The sequence below is a fragment of the Tursiops truncatus genome, chromosome 18 (assembly GCF_011762595.2).
Source record: "Tursiops truncatus isolate mTurTru1 chromosome 18, mTurTru1.mat.Y, whole genome shotgun sequence".
Classification (NCBI taxonomy): Eukaryota; Metazoa; Chordata; class Mammalia; order Artiodactyla; family Delphinidae; genus Tursiops; species Tursiops truncatus.
The window spans coordinates 21,363,978-21,386,401 of NC_047051.1; the positions used below are offsets into that span (position 1 = coordinate 21,363,978).

General features: G+C 38.0%; 1 protein-coding gene across 1 annotated transcript in view; it reads right to left on the reverse strand.

The window, feature by feature from the left end:
* Positions 1–22,424, reverse strand: part of GTF2F2 (general transcription factor IIF subunit 2) — a 151,632-nt gene that overhangs the window by 11,537 nt on the left and 117,671 nt on the right. Inside the window, exons 6-7 of the mRNA XM_033843899.2 lie at positions 17,620–17,719; positions 3,178–3,321 (exon numbers count right to left, since the gene is read on the reverse strand). Coding sequence (XP_033699790.1) covers positions 3,178–3,321; positions 17,620–17,719 — 244 coding nt within the window. The remainder of the gene's footprint in view (positions 1–3,177; positions 3,322–17,619; positions 17,720–22,424) is intronic.

Here is a 22,424-nt window from a genome sequence, read left to right on the forward strand (position 1 = left end):
AGCCCATGCTCCGTAACAAGAGAGGCCATTGCAATGAGAAACCTGTGCACCGCAACGAAGACCCAACAAAGCCAAAATAAATAAATTAATTAATTAAAAAAAAGAAAACAAGAGCATGTCATTAAATGCATACACTAAAGAACTGATTAACACAAAGAAGATCTCTTTTCTTCCCTTTTACACAGGGCTCAAAAATTTGTTTAATAATACTAATAATAATAGTAAAATACTTTGCTGTTGACAAATGCAACTTTCATAAACATTAATTATTATAAGGATCCTGTAAACTAGGTATTTTAAAAACATATTTACAAAGTATAATATGATAAACATTTAATTTGAATATATTGGTAAATTTTATAGTAAGAATGTCATATATTAAGTAAATTAAATATTAATCATATAATGTATTAAACATTAAATGCATTTAAATACCTAGGACTCTGGCTAAATGGCAGGGCTGGGACTTGAACTGAGATCCTATTACTTCCAGTCCCGTGCTCTTTCCATCATACCAGGAAATCTCTTTCCTGGATCACTGACCTTCATGTGACACTGGGTTCCTTCATTCTCTTGGTATTACTCAGACTAAAATCAAATTAATAAGGGTATATTCATGACAATTAGTACACACTGACTTATGCCCTGTGAACCTTTTAAAGGGGATAGTTACCTACACAGAGGAGAGCTGGGCTCTGGCCACTTTCTTTCTAGGTCAAGGGGCTTTGCCAACTCAGTTCAAATGTGAGTGGGAGGTGGAGAGGAGGAGATGAAATAGGAGAAAGAGAGAATCACAGATGGAGAGCTGGAAGGGCTCACAAGGATTATCCAGTCCAACTCCTCAATTTTAGCAATGGAAGTGACTTCTCCAGATCCCACTGAGGTATGGGAGGACTGGAATCAATGCTGACCACTTCCTGTCCTCTCCTCCCCTCTATGCGAGGATAACGGTAGCTCTGGCGTTCCATGCTTTCTTGAGATGGCTCTTTCTACCCTGCTCCTGCCATAAACGACATGAGGCCTGTCAAAATCCACCTGAGGAAAATATGGCGGTCTTTAAATACAGAGGATGGGCCATCTCCTGATTCTTAGATCAATTACTGAATTGCTACTATGTTTGTGTTGTGGAATGTATGAATATTTAGGGATATGAATAATATACAAACCTGCCTTCAAAAACTTTATGCTTGCCGAGGCAATTTAGTCCCTAAATAATAAAACCATTATAAAATAATTGTTTCTAGGTCAGTGGTTCTCAAGCTCTTTGAGGTTCCCAGGCTCTCTACGAGAAGCTGATATAAACTATAAATCTGCTCCCCAGAAAAATCCACACATTTCTGTACATATTCAGGGGGTTGCTGGATCTCCTAAAGCCCATCTACTGACCATGAATTAAGAAGCTCTATTGTAAGAGATTCACTGAGTTCCACCATGTAAAAATTATCCGAAGAACAAAGATTGACAGAAATACTAGTTATCCCTTTTCTTTGATGCAAAATGAGTAAACTTTAAAAATATGTCATCCCATGTTAAGGGCAAACAAAGTGCTTTCCCTAGTATCATCTGAATGGCCCTCTACAAACACTTATTTTCCCATATCTAATTTTGTGTGTGTGTGTGTGTGTGTGTGTGTGTGTGTGTTATTCTATGAGAATATACTGTTTGCATCCAGAATTTCTGGAATGGCCTTTTCATGTATATATAAAATACAAAGGTAAACTTCATTAAAACCAGAAGAAACAGAGCTTAGCTTATGAATTATTCTATTTCAAATTTTTTATCTAGCTTGGAATGCTGTTTCTAAGGCTTTGATGCTGAAGGGAGCGAAGTCATTAAGATGAGTTGATAATACTGCCGGCATGAGCACTTTCCTCCTCTCTGGTAAAAAAAAAAACGACGACAAAGTACTTAGGTCTTTTGGAATTCAAATTTCTTTCTTAATGAAAAAGTGAAAGGATGAAATATAACAGTAAAGAAATCTCTACAGAAGTGGGAAGCCGTACCATCAATACTGAAGTTTCAGAAATAATTTCCTAAAGCTTTGAATAAATCAGAAAAAAATTATACCAAGCCGTTTCTGTTAAAATATTTTACAAAAGCAGTTATCTTGTTACATATTTTGAAGCAAATAAATGGAGCAGTTAGAATTAACATATTCTTGAGTATCCTGGCAAAGCGGACAAAATAATAAAGCAAAGTGGGTAAGAGGACAAAAACAAGGGGGTTTCCATCTAATTTTTAAAAACCTGTAAAGTAAAATACTTTAGGTAAAATACTTAAAATACTAAAATACTTAAATACTTAAAATACTAAAATATAATTCAATTTGATACTTTGCTAACCTCAGGCGTGAGAAAGTTAAATGGAAGGAAATGTGACCCAAGGCTGGAGAAAGGGTTTAGATCCCTTACTTGTTACCAACATTTTAAATGGATTAGAAACACAAACTATTAGCAAATAGGCACAAGAGTCTGGAGATGTGATTAAAAATGATTACTTATAGAACAAAAACTTTCTAAAACATCAATTTATTAAAATTTTCCTTGAAAATGGAGAACAGCCCAACGCAATCATAATCTCAACAAGCATTGTGAGGCAGTACGGCTCAAGTTTAAAAAGACCTAATGTTAGTGCTAGATAGATTCTGATTAAAAAAAAAAAAATCCACAGAGAACAGTTCACAAAACGGGGATAAACATTCACCGTGAAAGACCCATACAACTCTTCAAGTTGAGCTTTTTTGGAGGGAGGTAAGAGAACAAAAGACAGACTAGAAAGGATATAAACAAAGAGACTTCAGGCTTAAAGTCAAGGATCAGTCAAAAGGAGGACAAATCCACCTTTTCTTCATATGGAACTACTGATACTAAATGTATTTAAAATTGAAAACAATGAAGCTGGGGTAAGAAAACAAAATGAAGGAAGGGAGGAAGGAAGGGAGGAAAGAAGGGAGGGAAGGAGGGAGGAAGGAAGGAAGGAAGGGAGGAAAGGGGGGGGGAGGAAGGGAGGGACGGAGGGGGAAAAAGGCTACACTGAGACATCTTTTCCGTGTTGAAACAAAACCTGACATCAGCATAGGTGCAAGTGAACTTATTCATTTACAATACACTTCTCTTCAGGGAAGCTGTATTAATGAAGCAGGACGTATTTAAAGGATCAATGTGAGCATATACATACCACAGGCTGTTTTGTGATGTCCACCAAGTCCTTAAGATTATAATATTGATGCTTCTCAAAGGCCGAAAACAACATGTCTAAAACGTGTTGTTTATCAGCTCGAGCTCGTTTCCCATCTTCTTTCTTTTTCCTTTCATATTCAATCTAGGTGCAAAAAGCAAAAAGAAAAATGGAAGCGTTAATTCAACATGCTCACTCTGAAACACAGGCACTCTCTTTTCAGTCCTCCACGTGACACTTAGATTTTAAGCTGCAAAGCAGCAGGTCAAAGGCTGGTGGTTCAGTACCTGGGGTCCTCACTGCTCCCAGGGCTCCTCAGACCTTCAAGGCTCCAAGAAGGTATTAAAGCCCATCTGTAACCCGTTTTCATTATTCCCTAAAGCTTTACATAATGTGTCCACTTCCTCGCAAAAAGCCTTTCTTTACCGAAATTGTATCAGTTCAGCGTGGCCACCAGTTAGCTCATGTTGATCACAAAGTCTAACTTGCAGTTCTTTGTTTTTGATTACCCGAAATTCAGTAAAACAGTTTATCTGCTACATGCAGTTTGGTAGGCAACATCTTTCAAAATTGGAGTTTTTCAGGGCAGGAAGAGGGTTGAGGGGCAGGCAGATCATAGAACAGGTTCTCTAGGGATGAAAAGTTTGGGGAACATTGGTAAAAAGGAAAGCACATGGGAGGTGACAGGAGGCCTTTTCTCCTCCCAACTGTGTGACCTCTTTGAACTTGCTTCTTCTGTAAGATGAAGTAAGCAGTGACATGAAGAGAGTGTATAAACTCTCTCCTAGTGTTACCTTCCAGAGACATGTGCATTTGTAAAAAAATTACCTTTTTATTGAAAACGTGCAACTTACTTGCATTCACGTCAGTTGATTAAGCTTTTAATTTTTTTTTTTTAAGAAAAACTTTATTTTATTTATTTATTTTTTTTGGCGGCACGCGGGCCTCTCACTGTTGTGGCCTCTCCCGTTGCGGAGCACAGGCTCTGGACGCGCAGGCCCAGCGGCCATGGCTCACGGGCCCAGCCGCTCCGTGGCACGTGGGATCCTCCCGGACCGGGGCATGAACCCGCGTCCCCTGCGTCGGCAGGCGGACTCCCAACCACTGCGCCACCAGGGAAGCCCAAGAAAGACTTTATTTTGATGAAGCCTCAGGAACTATATGTTATAGGACATGTATATAAACTGCGGCAGCCCACCTGGTAAATACAGCATCAGAAGGGGGGGGTGAAAGCTGCCAAGAGAACAATCTTCTGTGCGTCTCTATAATCTAGAGACTAGCTTCAAAGACAGTGAAAGACGTTTCAAAATGTACAGCTAAATTAGGCACAAATTCCAGCTTCATATAGTTAGGCTTATTCTCTGGATTTTAACAATAGAGATGTAAAAAGATAAAGTCTAATTTCTACTGATGTCAAGACTAAATAATATATCAGAGACTTTCAAATTAGAGGCAAGAAGTAACTGACAAGTATCTGTCCTTCAATTAGATAAAATTAGGAGCTATACAAGGAAAAAGGACTAAATTGAATGTCTTAATTTTTATGATATGTACATCTTGGGAGTAAAACTCAAAACCCATTCATCTCCTCAACAGATTAAGCATAGATTAGGTGCTTGGTATTGCACTAAAATATGGGGCAAATAAGACACTCTCTTTCAAAAGGTATCCCTTTCTTAGGGCTTGTGTATTAAAATGTACAGACAGGGCCTTGAGCATTTTAAATGTAGTAATAGTAGTAATGTAGTAATAGAGAGCACAGAGCTACCTAGAACAAGATCATGATGCTGAAAAAAAGTGCAAATGCATGGCACAGACTGTATTGTTGGGGAGGAATGAAATCTAGCTAGTCTCAAGATTTTCTGGGTGGAAAGAGCCTGAAAGAAAACAACTGTGGGCAGCTACAAAGGAATTGCTAAAGAGCAGAGTGACTAGAAGAGCTAGAAGCAAGACTGCAGAGGGGAGAGACCAGAGAAACCCATGACCAAGGGGGAAATCCATGCCTTCTCAATTTGAGGAAGATGGAAGAACAGATGAAAAAAAAATGCACTTAAGCAAAAAGGCAGAATTACAGATTCTGCCCCAATTCTGAGAGAAAGGAGGCCGCAGAGATAGCCAAGACCAACAGAGATCTACCTGAGGGCCACTCAAGGAAGAATTTTCTTTCTCTCGGGTCAAAAGAAGGATAGAAAGAACTAAGACAGTGGCTGTATGATGGAGAAAGAAATCACGACAGACCAGGACAAAACCCACAAATCCAAACAGTCTTTGGGTTAAAAAGAAGAATGAGATCATGGAATGCCTTAAGGGATTAATCTTTAAGCCTTGCTTTGCTGATCAAGGTCTCAAATATGTCATTATTTCCCCCTACTTACATTTGTACTTAGTTTGCATCCTGACATTCCCTTCCACAGGTGCACTGTATTTGAAAGGGTTTGCTTTGTCCACTGTGATGGACAGTCTAGAAAGAAGGGCCTGGTAAAAGAGTATGAAAGTCTGGACCACGGTATGAAGATGTTATAGCCTTTTACTCTGACCAAGTGGGGACTAAGAGAAACTTAACTTGGTATCTAGAAAATAGAGGGAGATAGAATCAGACTAAGGAGGAGTGGGGAAAGCCTATTCCCTTCCCGCAGGCTTGAGTGGGATGTGGGATCTCATTTAGGGAAAAGCCATTGGTCCTCAAGAAAAACAAGACAAAGAAGTGGGGACCTAGCAAAAGACCAGTGCTAGGCTTTGGACTCTAAGTGTGGAGCTACAGTTGTATGATATTCTGTCTTCTCTTCTGTCCCAGCTTTAATTTATGCTGAAAGAAGATGGAAAAAGTTAAATTAAGGAAATAGGAAACAGAAGTTATGGTATATTCAGCTTCCACCTTTAGCCATCTCTTCCTCGTGTAAAATGACTCGAGGGCTTCCCTGGTGGCGCAGTGGTTGAGAGTCCACCTGCCGATGCAGGGAACACGGGTTCGTGCCCTGGTCCGGGAAGATCCCACATGCCGCGGAGCGGCTGGGCCCGTGAGCCATGGCCGCTGAGCCTGCGCGTCCGGAGCCTGTGCTCCACAACGGGAGAGGCCACGATAGTGAGGGGCCTGTGTACCGCAAAAAAAAAAAAAAAAAAAAAAAAGACTCGAGAAGCTAGGAAGATGAACAAAAATGTTTTCAAGTAAAGAAACGTGCTGGTGAAGCAAGATGGCCCAGTTCAGAGAGGGCATACATTCTAGCTGGCAGTGGAGAGAAAAACTTAAGTGTTTGTTATCAAGTTGTCCCAACCCTAAAGCCATATGTCAGACCCAAAAGGACTGAAGAAAAGAATTTAGAATAAATTAGAAAGAAACTTCAAAATCAATATTGAGAATAAGGGACTTCCCTGGTGATCCAGTGGTTAAGAATCCGTCTTGCAACACAGGGGACGCCAGTTTGATCCCTGGTCGGGGAACTAAGATCCCACATGCCTCAGGGCAACTAAGCCCATGCACCGCAATTACTGAGCCCACACGCTCTGGAGCCCTCGCGCCACAAGTAGAGAGAAGCCTGTGTGCTGCAACGAAAAATCCTGTGTGCCACAACTAAGACCCGCCAAATAATAATACAAATAAATAGATATTAAAAAAATACTGAGGATAAGATTAAGAGTCAGATTAGGTTGTGATTTGTAATGTTAATGAGTACTGAGAAAAGCACCAATTCTACACAGAAATTTTTTTTAAAATCTTGGTTTACATGTTTCAATCTCAAAACACTGTATTTAACATTGCTGCTTTCCTTCTTTAAATTGTGGAGAAAACAGACTAGACTTGTATGCTTGTCTTTCTGTGTTAACCATGTCTATCAATGGCTCAATAACCCAGGGGACAGTGCAGCCTAACTTTACTTTTGACTAGTGAAATAAAAACACTTAAAAGCGCACCTGAAACTAACACAACATTGTAAATCAACCATACTTCAATCAATCAATCAAATATTTGCAAAAGAAAAAAAAACACTTAGAAGTGTAATCTGAAAACCCAGACATATATCTCTTTAATGCCCTCAGGGCCTGTACTATAGGATAACTTACAGAAAAGATTGTTTTAAAACAAAATTTCTGCAGTACCGCATTATTTAAATCTTTTTTGATAATGTCCAAGACAGGCTTATAACCCAAATTCTGCTCTGTGGTATCAGGTAGTTCCAATATATGTGTAACTATAAAAAGGGACTGAAATTACTTCCATGATCATTTAGTTATTAATAACTTATACTCAGGACAAAACTAAGATCCCTGAGGTAAATTTTCTCTTTTAAGCCAAACAGTGTAGAAATGCCAATCTTAATATTGCACTTACAACTTTGTACTACAAATAAAATTAATTCTACAAATAAGCTACAAATGATATGAACTAGTTTAGGAGAAGACTACTGTTTTGAGATAATGCTATTTCTTCTCATTTTAGCTCTTTTCCCTTTGGGCATTTTGTTTTGTACTGGCATTATAAGGAGATGACACTCAAAGCAGTCATATTTTCTAACTTTTTAGCAGCTACCACAAAATATTAGTAGGAGAGTTACTGGACTAGAAATAGCTTTTATATTATATGAATTTTAATTACTGATCTTATATCTGCCCCCAATGACCACAGACTACAGTGTAACCAGCTGCATAGAAATAAATGTCAATTCAGAAAGAACATTAAATTTAATCTCTAGTTACAAATTTTTACAATCCAAAAAATCCATCATATACAATTTTACTTTCAAAATGAAAAGCAAATTATTCAAGACTAAAAACGCAACCAAATGTTGAAAATCCATTGTGGATGTGGTATAGAGCTGTTCAACCATCATTACTGAAACAATAATCACTGACTAAAATTATAAATGCCACCCACTGCCAATTAAAGTATTATAATACAAATGTCTGTAAATTTCTAGATTGTTGTTTGCAGAAATATTTTGATTGCTTTGTCAAGGCAGTCTTTGTGGAGGCTTGTATTTTAACTTTTAAAGTGAGCATGACAGCCTTGAATAACATGGTTTGCATTTTAAATCCTTATGAAAGACTCCCCCCCACCCCCAATGCTCCTGTTTCTGCTTAGTGTGTTGTTATCTCTTAGGAGGAAATTATTTCTTTAGAGTTGATCAGTCCTTGGTGTGCAAATTCAAATGAACGAAGCATGTATCCTTATACTACACTATATACTACCCGATATATTCGGCAAATATTGCCGAAAGGCCTTTAGATACAGTCCTGCAGGCATCCATTTTAATCAGCAAAATTCCAAATTCATACAGATACCTGAGAACAAAACAAAAAGCCAAGCAAAACCCCCCCTACTGCCAACAACCCTAGCTCTGAAGACTAACACAGTTGGTTGCCACACAGAAGGAAACAGAGTATGCATAAAATAAATTTTCTTTTTAGTTCCTGGGGGTTTACGTCAAGATTTTATGTAATAGTTCTATTACCTCCAACAGTAGTTTTCTAGTTCAATTTTTCTAATTCTCTATCATTTTCAGACTAAGAGCTCTTGCCAGGAAAAAAAAAGGGAAAGAGAAATCTTTTTTCAAGCTGGGGTGGGTGGGGCATAGAGGGGGATTGATGATAACAGAGACGAGAAGATACTAAGCCTTTTTAAAAGCCTTAGGTTTAGTGGAAAGAGACTTCCTGGTCTCCCGGGCATCATTTTTGCTCCCCACCCCAACAGGAGATGGCAGACAGAGCTATAAAAAATGCCTGTAACTGTGGATCAGTGGCGGAATGCTAGAATTACCTAGGGAACTTAAAAATTTAAGACAGTTGGCCTCCATAGTAGATCAATACAATCGATCTCTGGAGGTATTTTTCTTTTTAAAAGCTTCCCAGGTGATTCTAGTGTACAGCCAGCATTGCGAACCACTGTCTAGACAAGAGAAGACACAAATCCTTATGAGAAAAGGGAGTCCTTATGAGAAAGGTCATAAGATGGAGACTACATATAAGAATACTGTGACATTTACACAGGCTGGATGATGATGTCCACAACGTCAACCAGAACACACATACACAAGCACCCTTACTTGCAATCAGGGATGGAGGGAGCTGAAAGGAATCTTACACGTCAGCCGACTCTATATTTTGATTATACAACTCTATCAGTAAAAAAAATTTTTTTTTCCCTCGCCACGCAGCTTGTGGGATCTTAGCTCCCTGACCAGGAACGGAACCCAGGCCCTCAGCAGTGAAAGCGCTGAGTCTTACCCACTGGACCACTGGGGAAATCCCAATCAGTAAAAAATGTAAAGCAAGAACTATATGAATATGTATTTGTAAATTATTAAAAAATGTATTCTGTATTAATATGCACAGTTATCTTTATAAAGCATACAAGAACAAAAAATTTAAAGAGATGAAATAAAAATAAAACTATTTTAGGAATAAGTTTTAATTTAATTGGTCAAAATTACAAAACACTTTTTTTTGTTTTGCTCTCAAAATACAGTGGATCCGTCTTCATGTTCTGGAGGCTTAGTCTTTAAATGAATTGCAAACTGTGATGGCTTTGAACCAGCAACAGCTAATACAACTTACGGTACAACACAAAGGTCAAGGGTCACTATGTCAAATTATTTCCAATAAGCCTTCAGCTCCCAGCCTTGGCGGCGGTGGTGGCGGCGTCAGGGGACTGCAGGCCACACTTCCGAGACCCCCCCTGCCAGCCTGTTCCCAGCTGGGGCTCTGCCAATGGAAGAAGGAAGCAGGAGGAAGGGCGGTTTTCTTCTCTTGTGCTGTGGAAGCACCTCTGGAAGCAGCAGCTTCCTCATCTCTGGCAACCTCAGCCCTTCCATTTTTGTTATTCCATTCTGTAAACCATTTGTAACCAGTTCCCTACTTTAAGTCCCTTTCGGCTTGAAATATCTGGAGTTGTTTCTTCTTCCATGATAGACACTAATTGAATCATTAAAGACAGGGGATCACAAGCCATATTTAGAATGATAATTTCCTTTTCGGGAGGGCCAAGTTCTTGTCAGATTTGATCACGTCATCACTGTTTCTACCTCACAAAGTGACTAATAAAAGAGATTTTTTTTTTTGCCATGCCACACGGCTCACGGGATCTTAGCTCCCCGACCTGGGATCGAACCTTGGGCGCACAGCAGTGAAAGTGCCGAGTCTTAAACAGTGGACCACCAGGGAATTCCAAGAGATGGTTTTAGAAGAGAAGTGTCAGTTTCGCCACTTTCATGTTGATATATATTTGCTTCATTACTATTATCTTTAATCTACAGTTTCTTTGTTGGAATCTTTTTAAGCCATTTATTCACTTTTTGAGATTGAATTTAGTTAATAATAGATACTATAATCTGTAAATCCTTAAATTTAGCACCAAACCTAAAATGCTGAAAACAAGAGCGTGAGGTGCTGAAAGCACCAATGCCAACCCCTCTGTGTTGCACAATTTCTTTCTCTTTTCTTTGGCCACACCATGTGGCATGTGGGATCTTAGTTCCTCGATCAGAGATCGAACTTGTGCCCCCCGCGATGGAAGCTTGGAGTCTTAACCACCTAACAGCCAGGGAAGTCCTTGCGTTGTACAACTTCTACTCCTCTAATGAAAAATGACTGATTAGCACAGGGACTGCATAAGGGTACCAAGGTCAATCCCCACTGTAAATATTTCTAGAGCTCAATTTCTTTCCTTTATTAGGTAAAAACCAAGAAAAATATAAGCTCCAAAATCTCCCCCTCCCCCAATGGGCCCTTTTGTAAATCCTATTTTGACAGCCATTATTTTTCATAGTTTGTTTTTGCTACGTGAAAGGATGGGGGATGGGGAATGTGATGTTCAAATGTTTACAAAATGCAGGATTAAACAAATTCCTAGAGGTTCCCAACTTTAGTATATTAAATGCAGTGTCAATACTGAAGGGGGAGGATATAATCAGAATCTGCAAGTTCTTTTAACACACAATTCTTTTTACACAACTCTTCTTTTCAAGGAGATTCTCATAAAATTAGTGTTTCAAAAAACTTTCTCTGGAAAAAGTTTCAGAAACTTAATGATGATCTAATAAGGCAGAGCAAAGGCCACGAAGGGAGAAACCTGACAGGTCACATCCTACTAAAGGGTGAGTTTTCACGGCCAAGCTTTCAAGGAAGGACTATTCTAAGAGATAATGCTACTAATATCATTCTTTTTGGCTCCCAAAATGCTTTCTGAATGGCAAGAATAGTAGGTATCATATCCCAGATAGTTTGTGAAGCAAAGAGATAAATTTAAATTTAATGCTTAGAAAAGCTCTATGTACAAAGTAGGAATTCAAATATTTGGAGATGATCATATATACCAAACGTAAATTTATCTAGGTGTCACAGGTGAGTGAAAATGTTTCTGGGGGTAAATGCAAAGTGGTTTCTTTCTGATCAAATGTATGTATGGATATTCTTTTACAAATATATATGTCATTTCCACCTCCTTTAAAATTTTTTGTACAAATTTTTCCCCCCTTATTTCTGTCCTGAAAATTGCATTAAAAGAACCTCAACTGTTAAAATGAAATACTGGGCTTCATGTTTATATAGCTCCACCTGGCAAAAGTTTGAGAACATTTCAACCTCATATTGAATTTAAAACTGGACATCATAAAGCCACCTAAGGAAACAAAAGACCTGTATGCAGAAAACTATAAGACACTGATGAAAGAAATTAAAGACGATACAAACAGATGGAGAGACAGATATACCATGTTCTTGGATTGGAAGAATCAACACTGTGAAAATGACTATACTACCCAGAGCAATCTACAAATTCAATGCAATCCCTATCAAACTACCAATGGTATTTTTCACAGAAGTAGAACAAAAAATTTCACAATTTGTATGGAAACCCAAAAGACCCCGAATAGCCAAAGCAATCTTGAGAAAGAAAAACAGAGCTGGAGGAATCAAGCTCCCAGACTTCAGACTATACTACAAAGCTACAGTAATCAAGACAGTATGGTACTGGCACAAAAATAGAAATATACATCAACGGAATAGGATAGAAAGCCCAGAGATAAACCCACACACCTATGGTCACCTTATCTTTGATAAAGGAGACAAGAATATACAATGGAGAAAAGACAGCCTCTTCAATAAATGGTGCTGGGAAAACTGGACAGCTACATGTAAAAGAATAAAATTAGAACACTCCCCAGCACCATACACAAAAATAAACTCAAAATGGATTAAAGACCTAGATGGAAGGCCAGGCACTATAAAACTCTTAGAGGAAAACATAGGAAGAACATTCTTTGACATAAATCACAGCAAGATCCTTTTTGACCCACCTCCTAGAGAAATGGAAATAAAAACACAAATAAACAAATGGAACCTAATGAAACTTAAAAGTTTTTGCACAGGGGCTTCCCTGGTGGCACAGTGGTTGAGAGTCCGCCTGCCGATGCAGGGGACATGGGTTCGTGCCCTGTTCCAGTAAGATCCCACATGCCGCGGAGCGGCTAGGACCGTGAGCCATGGCCGCTGGGCCTGCGCGTCCAGAGCCTGTGCTCCGCAACAGGAGAGGCCACAACAGTGAGAGGCCCGTGTACCGCAAAAAAAAAAAAAAAGCTTTTGCACAGCAAAGGAAACCATAAACAAGATGAAAAGACAACCCTCAGAATGGGAAAAAATATTTGCAAATGAAGCAACTGACAAAGGATTAATCTCCAAAATTTACAAGCAGCTCATGCAGCTCAGTGTCAAAAAAACAAACAACCCAATTCAAAAATGGGCAGAAGACCTAAATAGATATACCCTGAGAAAACCATAATTCAAAAAAAGTCATGTACCACAATGTTCACTGCAGCTTTATTTACAATATCCAGGACATGGAAGCAACCTAAGTGTCCATCGACAGATGAATGGATAAAGAAGATGTGGCACACATATACAATGGAATATTACTCAGCCATAAGAAGAACGAAATTGAGTTATTTGTAGTGAGGTGGATGGACCCAGAGTCTGTCATACAGAGTGAAGCAAGTCAGAAAGAGAAAAACAAATACTGTATGCTAACACATATACACAGAATCTTAAAAAAAAAAATAAAAAGGTTCTGAAGAACCTAGGGGCAGGACAGGAATAAAGACGCAGACGTAGAGAAGGGACTTGAGGACACAGAGAGGGGGAAGGTTAAGCTGGGACGAAGTGAGAGAGTGGCATGGACATATATACACTACCAACTGTAAAATAGATAGCTAGTGGGAAGCAGCTGCATAGCACAGGGAGATGAGCTCGGTGGTCTGTGACCACCTAGAGGGGTGGGATTGGGAGGGTGGGAGGGAGATGCAAGAGGGAGAAGATATGGGGATATATGTATATGTATAGCTGATTCACTCTGGTATAAAGCAGAAACTAACACACCATTGTAAAGCAATTATACTCCAATAAAGATGTTTAAAAAAACCACAAAAAACTGAATATCTCAGTACTTCCCTGGTGGCACAGTGGTTAAGAATCCACCTGCCAATGCCGGGGACACAGGTTTGAGCCCTGGTCCGGGAAGATCCCACATGCCGTGGGGCAAATAAGCCCGTGCACCACAACTACTGAAGCCCGCGCACCTAGAGCCTGTCTTCTGCAACAAGAGAAGCCACTGCAACGAGAACCCCCGTGCATCGCAATGAAGAGTAGCCCCCGCTCACCACAACTAGAGGAAGCCCGCGCGCAGCAACAAAGACCCAACGCAGCCAAAAATAAATTAATTAAAAAAAATTTTTTTAATAAATAAATAAAACTGAACATCTTGATTACATAATCTCTAAGTCATTCTTGTTGAATGAACTACATTGAAGTTTCTCAATCACTTAAAAATTAATGTTCCTGACAATAATAACAAAAGTTTTATACTCTTCTTACAGTTGGCATTATAATACTGAATATCCTTTTAAAAGCTATGCAGGTGCCTTCACCCATTTTGATACAATCCCATGGAAGAAATTCACTAAACATTCAAATAACATAATGTGGTAAGTTACAGTCAATCTCTGTTAATCAAAGATTACTATATGACTCATCACTGTAATTACGTTAATATTAACGACTCATTTACGCTATGACAACCTTAACGAAGGCTGTTACCATGAACTGAGATGTCACTTAATGTTAAAAAGAGTCTTTAAAGTGGATGTGATGGCTTTTTTTTTCTTTTTTTTAAATAGATCTTTATTGGAGTATAATTGCTTCACAATACCGTGTTAGTTTCTGTTGCACAACAAAGCGAACCAGCCATATGCACACACTTGTCCCCACATCCCCTCCCTCTTGAGATGGGATAGGTTTATATCCTAATGAGTGGTTTAGAATATACAATATATTTGTATTTATTTTAGCAGTAGAAAGAAAGCAATGAAAAACATTCTAAAAATGACATTTGGAATGTATCTTCTATACCTGACAGGTAGATATAGTGCCAATGTCACTCTGTATATGAATTAGATAGAGGTCAGAGCTTTAATACTAAGCAAAGGTGCCGGCTTTGACTGACCTAAGAGAGATTTTCCTTTTGCCTCAGAAATGATGGTATGTGGTAGTATAACAAGAGTGACCCTTATAATGGAATTTAAGAAAAAACAATTATAATATACAAATGTGGACTCACTAGGTCAAAGGAAATATAGATTATACCCCAAATGGGGTCTGAAAAGGCATGACCAGAGAAATTGAAAGAAGTGGTAGCTTCTTCTTCTTTCTTCCGTGAAGACAGGAATTTTGTTTATTTGGTTCACCAAGAGTAGGTATCTCAGGCATAAAGCAGGCATTAAAAAAATATTATTTTTGTTGACAGAAGACAAACCTTAGATAACTGTGGAAGGACATTGTCATGGCTAAGTACTAACACTCTTCCCTAGCTTTCTTCCCTTTCCCATTCCAACAGAAAAGTTTTACTGCCCACTGTAACAATTCAGACAATACATGCTCACTGTGACAATTCCAACAATTCAAAAAAGATTTCATAAAGAGGAAAATTAGGATAAAATCACTCTAGAGCCTACCATCAAAAAATAACAACTTAAAGTACTGAACTAATCCTTATTTTGGGACAAGTGTTTCTGACCTTTTCCTATCTTAAGCAATAGGGAGAAACACTATTGCATATACATCTTTGGCCACTTGTCTTACTATGATAAATTCTTAGATACAAGACTGCTAGATCAAAGGATGTATCCTTTTATAGTGCTTTTGACACAAATTACCAAACTTCTCTCCAGAAAGGCTATATCTTTTTATAGCCTATGGAAGGTGTGGTCTTCCTTGTCCTCACTGCAATAAAAACTTTCACAAGAGTAGAAACAGGTATACAGAAGCCTGACCCGTAAGTGGAGAAAAAAGCACAGTCAGGGGCTACAGGAGAAGCATATTAATGAAGAAGAGAGGCAAAGACAAGTAAGACCTATCCTATTTCACTTCTCTGTTTCCACTTGGCTCCAGAAGGTTGTATGTATTCCCATCTAAGAGTAGAAAAGACTGGAATAGAAGAGGACAAAGAAGGAGACTTCTACTTACTTGTCTCAATCAACAGACATCATAAAAATACCTCTCTTGGAAAGGTTGTATGTATTCCCAACTAAGAGTAGAAAAGACTGGAATAGAAGAGGACAAAGAAGGAGACTTCTACTTACTTGTCTCAATCAACAGACATCATAAAAATACCTCTCTTGGAAAGGTTGTATGTATTCCCAACTAAGAGTAGAAAAGACTGGAATAGAAGAGGACAAAGAAGGAGACTTCTACTTACTTGTCTCAATCAACAGACATCATAAAAATACCTCTCTTGGATTATCTTATGTTTGTCCCCACTTATCTTGCCTATCCTCTTTTTTAGTTTATTTTTCCCGACACATAACCAGAGGCCATAAAACGAAAGCCTGCGTGCATGCAGCTGAATTGTGACTTGCTTGACTAAATCCACACAGTGTAGCAATTTTTAATATCTGAATGTCTTTAGAAGGGGCACATACACTCCAGTTCATCAGTCTCTACCACTTATCTTCTTAAATTTCAGCACCCCACCCAGAGAGATGCCTGCTTGGTCCTGGAGGCACTTGCATTTGCTACCTTTCACATAAAATAACCAAAAGAAATTCAAATATCATAAAGCAGTGGTTTGGCAGATACTATCTGCGTCACTGAATAAGCCTGGAACTTAAGGCCAGTCTTAAAGAGTGTTTATTTCTTCCTAAACTCAGTATCAAGGGGAATCTTAAGCAACAAAGGAGGACACAGGTTATCAACTCTTAATTGCTACTTGACTTAACTTAGGCTTCCTTTTATTTTCAGAAAATCATCACATTTCTCCTGACGCTGCAGGTACTTCAAGACCCAGAACCCTTAGCCCTTTTAGCACTGCTAATAATGTGCAACAACACAGCACAGTGGTTCATTAAGAGTAAGGCTCCTACTCACAGACACAGGAAACAAACTTATGGTCACCAAAGGGGAAGTAGGGGGAGGGATACATCAGGAGTATGGGATTGACAGATACACACTACTATATATAAAACAAACAGCAAGGACCTACTGTATAGCACAGAGAACTATATTCAGTATCTTGTAATAACCTACAATGTGCATAACCACATCACTTTGCTGGACACCTGAAACTAATGCAATATTATAAATCACCTATACTTCAATTAAAAAAAAAAAAGTAAGGCTCTTAAAACAGACTATCTGATTCAACACCTGGACTGGCTCATTACTGGCTGTGTGACCTCAAGTAAGCTAACCTCTCTGTGCCTCAGTTACTTCATCTGTAAAATAAGGATAGTAGCAGTAGTTACAATAGTAAGAACAGTGCCTGGCACAAAGTACACATAGTATGTATACATGTGTATACATATTTTATACACACAGAAAATACATACTGTGTGTGTGTATATATATGCTGTGTATATATATAATAAATATAGTATATATGATATACTTCAATAAAAGAGGTTTAAACACACACACACACACACACACATACACACAGGCAGTCCTTGCTTTGAATGGTAGTGTGAGGCCATAAAAATGCCCATAAAAGTTGAAACTATGCAAAGCCATCTTAATAATCAATGGGAAAAATTATCATTGTTTCATGGCCTTTAAAATTTTTGTCAAAACATTAAAAACTCTCAGTAATAAAGGTATTGAGAAAAAACAGCAAAACTAATATTTATTAAGGACACTAAAACATTAGAAACATTGAAAAATGAAGTGTTTTATTTCTTTGAAAAACTTTTCAGGAGTCATTTGAACAGTGGTTGCCTTCTTCTCATCGTATGATTTAGGATACACAGTGAATATCTTTTCTATGCTTGGCCAACTGTTATCTTCCTCACTAAGTCTGGATAACTCAAGCGCCTGACAGCAAGTTATGTGACTGCCAAGGTCCTTTCAAAACCTAAGAGTTTGTGATATTAAAGACAGAACAGAGTGAAGAAAGACATGAAGACTTACATTGTATTGATGATTAGCAACAGGTTTGTAATTGGTTGTCACAACTTTGTCTAGTTGCTGTGATAGCCTCACAGGTTTGGAAGATTCTTCTATTTGTAATCTGAAAAACAGAAGGCATTATTAACAAACTTACGAACATTGTTTACTGGGTGAAACCTGAAGAGTTATTCCTATAATTCTTCAAGACTAATACTTAATATATAAAGAAGATACATCAGTCTTAATACTTCAAAAACACACTGAATATGACAATAATGTAGAAACCAGACCATAAGCTAAACATACAAACCATGTCATTTAATTCTACAACTTCCTTCTAAACCTATACTTTGCAGTCAAACTTTAAGTTTTAAAACAAAGAAGCTAATCAGCTTTAAATTTCTAGAAAAAAATTTGCATGTAAAAATGAATTATCTTAAGTTATATGGTCTAAAACTAATCAAGGTATTAATCCAAAACTTCTATTCATTTGATGAGATTAAAGTATGATAAAAAGATGACACATCAGCATTCAGGATCTAGTGGCTAGTAGCTGCTTTAATGGACAGTGCATATAAATAACATTTCCATCATCACAGAAATTTCTATTGGACAGCATTGGTTGTCCAACTGTAGGACTCCATCCATCTAAATTAAAATATAATTAAAAACATCACTTTTGGAAAAAGAACCATAAAATAAACCTATGACACTAGGTATATAGCATATTATAAATATATATATTCAAATAGCAATCTGAGGAGATTTTGTTTTGGACTAAATATTACCATACCCAGTGACTCACATTCAACCATTTACTTCTTATTTTAAAAATTAATTCTTTGGTATATGAGCACAGTAAATCTAAAAAATGTTTTAAGGGGGAAAATGGTGTAGCTTTCAAAACGACTTTTTTTTTTAATCAAAGTGACGATTTTTTAAAGGACAGAAGATACCACTGTACCTCTAGACTTCTCATCAGCAAGACATCAGAATACAAGAATATATTTAAAGTACTATAGAAAAAAAATTGCCAACCATGTCTAGCTAAATTATAATTGAAGAGTAAGAGTGAAATGAAAGTATTTTTGTACAAAAACAAAGTTTATCATTCACAGGTCCTCACTGAGAGAACTACTCAAGGATTCATTTCAGCAAAAAGTAAAATGAACCCAAAAGGAACTAGTGAAATGCAATGGTCACAGCAAAGAAACTGAGAACCATGTTAGAAGATTATCTACTTGATACAGACAAAAAAAAGAAGGTGGGTTTTTAAAGAAAATGGAACTTAACATGAAAGAATGGGAAGAAAGAGAGCAAAATGAATGCATTTAAGATTTCCACATGCTTTCTCAATTTTCTGCAATAAGCATCAATCACTTTCATAATCAGAAAAGGAAGTATACTTTCTTAAAGGAAAACGAAAAATCATTTCTTAGTTTGAAAGCCTTAAAAATGTTGGTCAGTTAAAAATAATACATGTTGAACATCGTATTACTTTATTTTAATGGGACTTTAAATTCTTTGGTTCAACAGAACAGGAACTAAAAATGTTCATTTAAAATTCCTTCAAAAGAGAAAAACAAATACTGTATGCTAACACATATATATGGAACCTAAAAAAAAAAAAAAGCTTCTGAAGAACTTAGGGGCAGGACAGGAATAAAGATGCAGACTTAGAGAATGGACTTGAGGACACAGGGAGTGGGAATGGTAAGCTGGGGTGGGATAGGGAGGGTGGGAGGGAGACGCAAGAGGGAGGGGATACGGGGATATATGTATATGTACAGCTGATTCGCTTTGTTATAAAGCAGAAACGAACACACCATTGTAGAGCAATTATACTCCAATAAAGACGTTAAAAAAATAAAATAAAATTCCTTCAAAGGCACAACTTGCAGTATAAAAGGTACCTGCTTTTATAACATTCTTATTATTTAATTACTTGGTTGGAGTTATTTCTGTTTATTTCTGCCTATTTTTAGGGATATAATACCAAATTCCTCAGAAGATATTAAATATCTACCAATTGCTTTTTTAATTTGAAAGCTACAAATACTACAGGTTTTATTTTTAACTATGATCCCCAAATAGAGTACAGCCATTTCTGTATTAAAATATAAATATTTTAATCCTTCCAATTATTCATAAATCCATATATATCCTTTAAATACATAAATTCATTATTTTATGAAGTGTAAAAAAAGTACTTTAGAAATGTCTTTAGAAACTTACTGTATATGTCACCATAAATCATATGTAGTTTGTTACTTTGCTTTTCATGGGCCAAATATACTTTCTATGAACCAGGAAGAAGGCACTAGCTAGAGGTCTAGAAGGGAGATGTCCACCCAAAGATGGACTTGGGCTAACAATCCTTCAATGGCCTCTTAACTGTTCTTGGGTGACACATAAGCTCCTTTACATGACTGCATGTCCCTATGGGATCAAGTCCCTGCTATCTCTCCAGCTTAATCCACTGTTCTCCCACATCTGCACCCGCATGGCTCCAGCTGTGCCATGACCAGACTTCAGAAGGAGCCTCTTACAGGCAATCATCCAGCAAATGACTACTGGGTGCCTCTCTCTGAAGAAAAGACTTGATTAGTGGAAGACAAACATTAAACAAACGCTTATCTATAACAGATTATCTGCAGGACTGAAGAGGGACAGGGGGTTGATATTATGACAACTGACTGCGTGCTGCTACGAAGTAAAGATTAACTCCAAGATGTGCACTTGAGGGTAAGCTGGAGCAGGGCAATCCAAACTTCTAACAGGTGAGGCGAAAAAGACTGGGCAGAAATCACTCCTCCAAGCTGAGAAGATGTCTCAAAGTGACAAAGAGATAAGCGTTTAGAGAGAAAAGAATGATTGAAGACAGATATAGGAATGTTTACAAAGAGGTAGAACTAAGCATGTGTAATTCCTTGAAAAAAGGGCGGAAACCCCCCCCCATAACCAAGTGGCAACCTGTCTCTGAACACCTCTCTGTGCTCTAACCTTAGCCCCATCCCCTTAATGCAATCAGTTCTCAGGGGTTTGGCCTCTCTAAATGGTAATCTACCTGTTATGCTGCCACTAAATTATCTTTCCTGATTCAATCACCTCACTCCACAATTTGATCTTATAGGCTTTCAAGGAGGGAGGCATGCGCTAGCTTCTTCCTTCTACATTAAATGATTGTTCCCCTTACTTCACAATTTGAAAATTCCTTGGGGTTTCAGTCTGTTCAGGTAAGTGCATTTTTATAAACGGTAGCTTATTCTTGTCATGCTCTTACACTAGAATTTATTTTCAGCCACTGCATCCCGATTCAGGTTCATGTGGCATACTTTCCTTTCAATTCTAATACAAAAGTTCTAAAAGCCAATTTCATCATCCATAGAGTGTCATGACTCATGCCATTTTTATCCTCAAAGTATTTAATCTTTTAAATATGTAAAGGAAAACACTGAATTAACTTTTTAAAAAATAAAAAGCTCACATTAAAATTTAACCTTTTTATTATACATTTAAAAAGTCAAGTCTAAGCGTTTTGTTTTAATTAAAAGAAGATATCTTTATGATTCAAAACTCAAAAGGTGGGACTTCCCTGGTGGGACAGGGGTTAAGAATCTGCCTGCCAATGCAGGGGACACGGGTTCGAGCCCTTTTCTGGGAAGATCCCATATGCCGCGGAGCAACTAAGCCCGTGCACCACAACTACTGAGCCTGAGCTCTAGAGCCCGTGAGCCACAACGACTGAGCCAGCATGCCACAACTACTGAAGCCCACATGCCTAGAGCCCACGCTCTACAACAAGAGAAACCACAGCAATGAGAAGCCCACGCACCGCAACAAAGAGTAGCCTTCCGCTCACTGCAACTAGAGAAAGCCCACGCGCAGCACCGAAGACCCAATGCGGCCATAAATAAATAAATAGATTAAAACAAAACAAAACACCTCAAAAGGTTAATCTGTGGACTGAAAATATAACATATTCTTAAAAAACTAAATCTTAAAATACTTTAACCTGAATAGTTTAAAATAATTTAGCAGGGTTCTTTACTTAACATTAAATAATCCATTTAACATTATCTCATGAAGCGTCAGAACAATTTGCAACTCCACTTCATCACTGAACAAAGCACCAAATTAAACATCACTGACCTCAACATGCCTTCAAAGTCAAAATGAGGTTTAAAACTAGGCTTGTACAAAATAAATTAATTTGCAAATATTTGGTTTGTACAGCTGAACAGCAAACTACACACAGAGGTTTTATGCTGGACTGGGAGGAAGCTAAAAGTTTTGCTGTCCCAACCATTTAAAAAATTGGGTCTTAACTTTTTCAGAAAATTTAAAAACATGGTGTTATTTTCAAGAAGTAATAGAAAAATATTACTATGTGATCATTTAGACACAGCTAGGCCCTGTTTTACAAACCATTAAAAAAAAATACGTGTTGCTAATTATTACCACCATTTCAGGACAATTTAGAATACACATTCACATTCTTAGAAGACGAGGACTCAATGAATTCCCAGTCTTTCTAGAATTATTATTTAAAGAGTCAGTTTTTTTGTTGTTTTTTTGGTTTGTTTTTTGGGGTATGCGGGCCTCTCACTGCCGCGGCCTCTCCTGCTGCGGAGCACAGGCTCCGGACGCGCAGGCTCAGTGGCCATGGCTCACGGGCCCAGCCACTCCGCGGCATGCGGGATCCTCCTGGACGGGGTCACGAACCTGTGTCCCCTGCATCGGCAGGCGGACTCTAAACCACTGCGCCACCAGGGAAGCCCTAAACAGTCAGTTTTATCTCTCATTTTTTCCCAGCAAAGAAAAAG